Below are 9,100 nucleotides of genomic sequence, written 5' to 3'. Positions count from 1 at the left end.
TATATATTCACGATTCATTCCATATATATTCAAACTCTCGTTACACACACACACACTCACCCACACTGCACCCACACTCCAACACACACACACACGCAAATAAGTGTTCAGTGAAAAGTGAACGCATGTACGCAGGGAGGCTGGACTCTCCTCCTCCTCCTCCTTCCTCATCTCTCCATCCGCGTCTCTGAACACACTGAACCTACTCGCAGCAGGACACGCTCCTTCTCTCTCTCATGCACACACACACACGCACACACGCGCATAGGAGGTGGTGGGTTTAACTTTCAGGCGGCGCAAACGTTTCGGTCCACTCTCAAGGCAAGCGGTTCTACTGGTGCGGGGAGAGAGACCTTGATATTTATAGCGGATAGAGAGAGAGCGCGGGGTTGGGAGGCAGTGGCGGTGGGTGTCTCTCTCTCTCTCTCTCTCGGAGCGGAGAGACCTGTTCGTCACTAAGTGTTCGGCTGTTTCTTCAAATGAGAAAGTCTGAGAAATGTGATGTCCTCTTCTGCGGACGACGCAGCCACGATGCACAGGCGGGGACGCATCGCTTTTTGCAGCCGTCACCTCATGTTTGGATTGTGGAGAAGTCAAAGGTAGGTAACTATCAATACAGATTCGCCGATTTAGTATTTAGATTGTTTGTTTTGTTCACAGTTTGCGTTCCGCTCCCTTTCTAAGATGAAAAATGCGAAATAAATGTATATTTTTTAATTCTGGGGTGTTTTTACGCACGACAACCACCTATATGTGTGTATTTTACGCACGTGTTCATCGTGATGAAAAGAATAGAAAGAAGTGTGAGCATGTGTCGCAATGTGTCCACTGTGATGGAGGAGCTGGAGGAATGTTGTTGATGATAATGAACTCCGCATAGTTTCCACCTGCGACCGCCGGAGCATCAATCCCACATCCCCGTGTGTGTGTGTGTGTGTGTGTGTGTGTGTGTGTGTGTGTGTGTGTGTGTGTGCTTCAGGCATGAACTCATCAAGTCTCTGTGTGGGCTCTGCTTTAACACTGTAGATCACAGATTACATGGTGCATTCGGGGGTTATTTCTCATCCTGTAAACAAAGAAAGCTGTGAGAGGGGAACAAAATAACAAAGATATGTGGAGGAGTGGTTCAGTGTCTCCACGCAGTGTTGTCTTAATCTCAAGAATCTAAAGTAATTTGAGGTTAACAAATATTATGGTAAATATGAGAAAACACGATAAATGAAAAGATGCATGGAGAACTCAGTTTATATGGCCTCTGTGTACACACACACACACACACACACACACACACACACACACACACACACACACACAGAGAGCTATAGACCCCCACTTTTTCGCTCCGATCTACCCCTGGTGCCCGCAACAACTGGGACAGCACAAGGGATAGTGATGTCAGGTCTGATCGCTGCGTGAACTGCAGCCCTAATAGATGGAGCTGTGTCGAGAACGTGGCTGGTCCACAACACACAACCATTATCTATACCCCTTCAGATTAAAGGGTCACGAGTGGGCTGGAACTAAAATGTTATATAGGCTATATAAATGGTTATTTTTACTTGTTATTATTTTATGATATTAATTTGAGACTGAATCCATGACACATCTTTTTATCCATCCATCCGTCCATCTATCCCTCTGTCTATCTATCGATCTATCTAATCAAATTCTAAATTCTGGTGTTTTGCCATCAGATAATACAGGGGACCACGTTCAGTAGACAGCGAAGCCAAGTTAGCGTGAGCCCGCCTGTCACTTACAACAAACCACTCTAGCAACAGTGTACATGGCTGCTATTGACAGGAGCCCCGCGCTGAATTATTCAAACATGTGCCTGAGATTTTCAACGGTGGATTTACACATCAAGGAACACTTTAAAACATATGATGGAGATGTGGAAAAGACAGAGGCAGGTGCTCCGAGTGTGGGGGCACGAGGCGCCTGAGGAGTCCTGACTCCTGGGTCCTCGCTGAGGGTTGAATGTTGAATCAGCTCTTGAGACAGACGTGTAGACAGTCCGCTCGGAGTATCAGCAGTGGCTGTCACAGGAATAGGATTCAGATGATGGGAAGTGGATCATGACATTTCGACACAGAGGACAAAGGATCAGAGGACTCCGAATCAGGGGTTAACTGACAAATCTGCTGTAGGATGTATTTGCATTTTAGTTAATGAGCTCTCATGCATTGTCCCATTGTGTGGTCATCAATAACTACCTGCCGTTGCCTCATTATGCTTATTATACGCCAGCCCCTGCTTCCACTATTAGATTATCAGAAGATGAAGTTGTTGTTGTCGAGCACAGCGAGCTGATCTCCTCATGCCGTATCCAGGAGAAAGCTGCAAGAGACATGGCCTGGATGAAGTGGGTTGGTAAACATGGCCGACAGCTAAGACACATTGGTATTCCGCTGCATCCTACCACGCTGGCCTCGAGGCCTGGCTGATGATACCCACTCCCGGCGTCAGGGTCATAGGTCTGGGCTTGATTGGCAACCGGCTGACACAGGGAAACAGAGTGTGCTGACTGTAGTCTAATGGGGTTGGAGTGCACAGACGTATCAGCGGGGCTGGCATGTTAGCAATGCTGCAGACAAATTCCCACCCACCCTCCGCACCTGGATGCTTACAGGTTGTCCGCCAATCTATTAGCCCCCTTGTCAGCCACCTCTGGGCTCTGGTACACGGCGGCACCGCGGCGCACACGGTTCCTGCGCTCATGCCATCTTTGTCGTGCTCGATTGTTTTCCTCGCAACAGCGTTTGCTCTGCCTCATTCGCTTTCAGCGCGACTCCCAGCTCTTTATTCCTCCCAGCCGGTGCAGTCTGCCCGAATGCACTCAACCAGAGAATCACATACAAGTGTAATCTCTCTCTCTCTCACTCTTTCTCTTCCACCCCTTCTCCCTCTCTGTCTTTTTAGGTGCCGTTTCTTTCCTCCAACAAACACATCCGCCCACTCACACACACATGTATTTACTCGCAGCCATACATGCACAAAACACCAACGCCAACAAACAAACACGCACGGAACCATGATTATTTCTATAACATACAGTATATCTGCTCCGATTACGAGATGAACTACACTGCTGAGCTCGCACTCTAATGGCTTATTCTCTGTTAAAAAATGCCGTTAACCACAAAAAGTCCTGCTCTGCCCCGGCAACGCGGCAGCAATCACCCCAAAAGATTTGTCAGAGCATCCCTGAGTAATGACGGCAAGAATAATCCGCTGTCAGCTTGTGGCACTGGTGCAGAGTAGCTCTACAGTGTTTGCAACAGGGAAGTACTTCAAAGAATACTTATTATGGCTTTATGAGAGCCACCGCTTGTGCTTCCTCTGACCCTTTCAAAGAGTTTATTAGCATTGATCTGGTCTCTAATACCTGGTCTTTTTGGGAAAAACCTTAATGTAGAGAAAATAGGAGGGTCATTATTGTCTGAGCCATTTTGAAACCCTCTGTTGTTTCTCCCAGCATCAAATCTAAATCGTGAAATAGAAGTAATGTGTTCTATTCCAGACTGTCTCGAGTGTTTTTTGTTAATCACAGCACTGCTACAGTATTAATGCGGCAGTGATTTATTGATGCTATGTACTATTTGTCTGCCCCTCGTAAAGTGCAGCTTTAGGAAATACAAATGCTTTCTGACGTTCTAAAAACTCAGGGACATGAGGGTGTGTAACGTCAAAGTTGTCGTTTACACCTCATTAAAAAACCCGTAAATAGAAAGTAGCACAAATCTTAAAATTTCAAATAACAGATGGACTCCATGTCCAGAAAATAGGTCTTCGCTTTTCGCCAACCCTACTGGGGATATCGCAGTTAAGATGCAGCAACAAACTAATACCCCCGGAGCAGCCAGGACGGTAAGCTGAAAGAAACTTTGGAAGGGCAGATGCCACAGTTGGGTTTCAACTAGATTGTGGGTCCGAACAAAATTTTTGTTTTCTATATTTTAGTTTGTCTTTGGGTCAAGTATGATCAAGTTGGCTGGGCTATCTACTTGATTGTTTATGCTGCATGTGTTTATCCCGATGTTTTCTCCCAATTTATTCGGGGAAAACATCGGGTCAGGGTAAAAAAACAAAATCCCTGTCAGATCGAGGTTGGACCAGTTTGTTTTCTTACAGAATATTGCAGCCCCAGCCACGCTCCAGTTTGATCCTGGGTCAGAGAGCATTCTGCCCCAGAATAAGCAGCAGGTTGTCACACCTGATAGCAGCATCCACTGTAGATAACAGCCTCAAGCACCTGGTCATCTTTTGTCTTACACACAAATTTCTTCATAACCAGGAACCTCACACTTTCAAGAACTGCATGAGTGTGCATGGCCTGGAGCTGTTGGCGGACCAAAGGGCACGCTGGTGTGGTACAACAGCATCAGCACAATTCAGGCGCAGGAGGTCCAACAGGGAGGAACCACGAAAACTTTGTTGGATCTCCGGTGCTTACTGAGCTTCAGGAAGCCTGGGAGCATGGCATGTGTTTTATTCATGGGGCAGAAAACATGAAAAGTATAACAGACAAAAAGCCAGCATGAGGGAAAATGAGGAAAGTTCAGAGAAAAAAAATAAAGGGTACAATGGAAAGAATAAGAGAATTTAAGAAGCAAGTGATGACACTATAAACAAAATGTTACCGGCTCTGCCTTTCTTGTTTTTCAACATCCATGAGTTGTCCTCTGAGAAATCAAGGGAAATGTTGAAAAGCTCCCTATCTCGCTAAGGGAAAGTAGATTCTCGGATCTGCCCACTGATCCGGATCTGCCCCAACATTTATTGGGTTCTTATTTGACTCTTACCATATTCTTCCAATAAAATGGACAGGGATGAATGTATCCTTGGTGGAGGTCAATAAAGACTTAAAGAAAAAGGTTAAAAGTGAAACCTCTATGGGACAGAGCAGAGGTAAATGTATATAGTAAAAATGTCAACACACTGAACCATGAGGTGATTTTCTGTTAGTGTCCCCCTAAGGCTGTGATGCAATGCGACATCTGTGTAGTCGATGTCCTTATTCAATTGGCGACCAGTTCTTAGTCCTTTTCCATGACAGAAAATAACTATTTGAAAGAGTCTAAATATTTCCTGATGTCATGTACCTTACGCTGGATCTGTAAACGAATGAGTGACGTAGAAGATAAAAGGTGAAGCAAAAATAACACACAAATTAAAACTTAATTAAAAAATATCAAATCATCTGCAAGATGATCAGTGTGCAAGTTATTAACCTGTGAGCCAGACAGATATTATCCACATCCCATCGCCATAAGGCCATTTTGCATTATGTTTAATCTTGTTGCCTTCAGTTGGGAATAACGTATTCTTTTACTGGGTTTGGTAATATTGCAGCAAGCCAGACAAACACGATTGGGGTCAGGACCCTGACAAATAATCTCCTTTTGGCATTTCTATTTTAAATGGAGATTAATCAGACAGAGGTGAAGGGTGCCAAGTGAGAAGCAGGGAAATCTGGGTTAGTTCTGCAGAGTGTAGAAACAGCTAGTAGGGTGTTTTTGAATCATTTTGATGGTTACATGTAAAGTGTGTGACAGCTTGTCTGTCCTCTATGGGAGCAGAAATCCTGAGAATTCCTACGTATCACCGGGATTCAAATGATATTTTACAGGATACTGATCGATATTCAACTTATATGCAAGTTCAAAAAATTAACCATGTTAATGATTGTGCATCTCCTGAACTTGAAATGTCAGAGATGTAATATGGTAACTTGCCCGCTGTTGCTCTCTGATCGTTTCATTTTTACAAGGAGAATTGTCGAAAAGCAAAATGTCAACAGCAACAAAAAATGAACCAAACTGAATAGAATTGATCCACTCACTAATTCATAATTTTTAATACATTTTTCTCATATTCAAATTGTGATTACTCTCATTCCATAGAAAGGAGGCCGACTGGGTCGTCTCAGTCAACTCATCATCATTAATGCATCATCCTCACATTTTAAGCTCTGCAATCTGGGTTTTTCTGCTCATCTTCAAACTGTTTTGAATCTTTTGTTCACATAGTAATGAAAACTTAAGAATAAAGCCTTATACTCACATGGATGTGGAGGATTAAAGCCCTCTAAGCCGTGTAAGTGTGTACGACAGCGAGGCTTGTGACACCAAATAACAATTCTAGTATAACAACCTCATTAGCTGCACAGGATAATGTGCAGAACTTTTTTGAAGTAGCTGGCAGTATCGCTTTGATATGTTGTTGTGCACGGGGCTATGTGTGTGAGTGTGTGCTAGCTCATGTATCCAGTGTGTGGAAGGAAATTCAACCTAATTGAAGCTCTTGACAAGCGAGACGTGGTTACAGTTGTTGCCGCTGAGGGAGCGACAGCTAAACTTTGAACCTGTCTGAGCCACTGTTTGGTAAATTTTCACCAAACTGTTACCTGCTGGTAGATGTCAAATGAAATCCTCCCTCCGAGTTCTAAACCCCCTCTCCTTGTTGCTTTGTGTCCTCTGCAGGTCCCACAGTGCTGAATTCTGAATGACATCAGCGCCATAACCGACATCAGCGCACATCACCAAGGAGCCTACTTAAACCGTCGCCCTTCCATATCCTCATTAAAATCGCTGAGAAGCTCCTCCTGCTGACCTTTTGACCCGCCGCTGCTATGGAGAACCTCAGTGAGCTCCAGAATCCGTTGTTGGACAAGAACAGTAAGCACGTGGTCAACGGCTACGGGGGAGACTTCCCTAATAACCAGTACCAGGAAAACATTATCAATTATTTCACTGGAGGTGGCGAGGGAGGAGGCGGAGGCGGTGGAGGAAAAGTGAACAACAGCACCGTAGTTAGCGGAGGGGGTTTCAACACCAACGGGAAGGTGAAATCTCAGCAACTTTTGGACGCCACCTCTCTGCATCTGGCAGTGGAGGCCTTCTACAGGCCCAACTTCATCCTGTACAAGGAGGACAGCGGCAGCATCAAGGCTAAGGAATACAAAAGTGAGTGCTGCGAGACCACCTTCACAGAGAAGAAGGCGAAGGAGGCATCCAACACCGCAGGGGCGGAAACACCCGGCACAGAGGATCCTCAGGCAAAGCTGCTGGAGGAGGCCGAGCATGTCAAGATTCAAACAGTTTCCTACGAGGTGGAGGAAGAAGAATATGTGGAGTATGAGGTAAGAGAGAAACCAAGGAAACTGTATCTGATCAGAATACATTTTTTGTGATATTCAATGTAAACTTTGATCATTGTAATATCAAGGACCTTAACCCAGAGTTTTCCCTTTCGGCATCATCCAAAACAGTGCAGACCATCAAGGTTGCTTATACTCTCCAAAGAGAAACATACAAATGGATTTTAAAAAAGGGGGGCGATGTAATTAATTCAGCGGTCAGGGAGAAACTCCTGTGTTTTTGGTGTTTATCAATGAAAGGTCTATTCGAGGTTGATAAGTCACTCAAGCTCGGATACCTGTAGTGCTCTCGAATTATCAGAGAGAAAGGAGAAGCTCGGCTTGTATTCCTGTGGTGTTCCCACACTTGTATCGCCACACCAAAGGATTGGGCTCGATGCCTGGATCACACTGACATTTTACCAGCCACAAATCCCATTTGATCCACTGACCTTGGCTTCAATTCCCAACTGTTGTAAAATTCATCGTTAGATAATAATAAGTCACCCGTGTCGGCCCCACAAACACACACACAGATATTGGTTGCTACAGCATTAGCAAGAGCATTTTTCCTCTCAGCTGGCACGAAGTTCCCTAAAGGATTTCAGGGATTTGACGGATGCAATTGGATGTCAAGTTTGTCCAGTTCCTGCAAGACCGCAGGGACTGAGCACACACCTACGGAGCCGGTAGAACTAACCTGGTTTGGTGTGATAAACATGGAGATGCTTAAATGCGAAATGACATGGATATATATGCAGCTGCAGCTGGCTCACGCTGCAGTTTTAGAATTATAGAAATATAAATATAGAATAATTATGGAGGGTATAAAAAAAACAAATTAAAACCATGTTGATTTCAAACCTCAAAGGGATGCACAAGAGAAAAAACGTGCAGATGCCAAAGAGCAATTCACCCGTAAATGTGATGAGGTTTTCTCCACATGTACACGTAGTGATTACTGTATGCACACAAATGAAGAGTTAGACGTGATACTATGCACCAACTGGAGGCACCTCTTAGCCGTTCAAAGGTCAAGTGAACACATTTCCATATTGTTTTATTAATATGTTTCCCTTTCACGAATGAACATTAATAAAAAAGAAGCATCATCGGGCCCCACTTCCAGGGCTGCCACGCAAAGAGGAGAAGACACAGGGGGACTCATTATGCAGCCTCCATGCCTTCGACCACTGACGTCACAAAGTGTGTGATGTCTCCGCCACCGCCTGACACGATGCAAAGACCTCACACAAGAAAGCACTTCTGCTGACACACACATCGTGCATGTTGGCGTTCCAACAAGAAGCACAAAGACGTATGTGTTATGTAACCTGTGCCTAAGTTTATTTATTATTGATCATTATGTATTTACTCATCTTGCATTTTGCATGCTGGGCCTTTGGGGATTTCAACTTACAAATTGAGGGGAAAATATAGTTTTGTGTGTTTGTTTAGCATAATAGCGAGTGGATTTTTCTTGCAAACAAAGAAAGGTTAGGTTTATATTCACTTACAGGACAAAATCTAAGAATTGACTGCATTTTTTTCCACTTGCAAGATTTCCATCCATGTATGCTAGTTTGTAGCTTCTTGGCTAATTTTGTGAGCACATCACTGCGCTACTTATTGTGACAGCGCCACCTACTGTGGATCAGCAAAACAATTTGTGGTAGAGTGTAAACTCTGTCACTGACATGCTTGCTCTTGAATTATTCAAACAGGAAGTCTTGTGTATTCACTTTGCTAAATAGCACTACTAGTGGTCAAAACTGTTATTTTGTTGTGTAGCACTGTAATCAATAGCTATATGTGGCATTTACATCAATTCATGGACAATTTAGGTTTTCAAGCCTCTAAATGCTGAATTGGAAAAGGACTCATCACTTTCATTGTGATATAAATATTTATGAATCTATTTGAAGCATTCACCACATTAGTTAGAGTCCGTCTGTCGCC

The 9,100-nt window shown here is 44.1% G+C and overlaps 1 protein-coding gene across 1 annotated transcript in view; it reads left to right on the top strand.

Annotated features, from left to right (window-relative positions):
* Positions 1-258: 258 nt before the first annotated feature.
* The window catches only part of syndig1l (synapse differentiation inducing 1-like), a 44,118-nt gene continuing 35,276 nt past the window's right edge, over positions 259-9,100 (top strand). Inside the window, exons 1-2 of the mRNA XM_062411765.1 lie at positions 259-599; positions 6,486-7,144. Of these exons, the coding sequence (XP_062267749.1) occupies positions 6,635-7,144 (510 nt within the window). The 5' untranslated portion in view covers positions 259-599; positions 6,486-6,634. The remainder of the gene's footprint in view (positions 600-6,485; positions 7,145-9,100) is intronic.

Source organism: Platichthys flesus, chromosome 18 (genome assembly GCF_949316205.1).
Source record: "Platichthys flesus chromosome 18, fPlaFle2.1, whole genome shotgun sequence".
Taxonomy (NCBI): Eukaryota; Metazoa; Chordata; class Actinopteri; order Pleuronectiformes; family Pleuronectidae; genus Platichthys; species Platichthys flesus.
The sequence above is the reverse complement of the archived record's forward strand: the minus strand, read 5'-3'. Positions and strand labels throughout refer to the sequence as shown.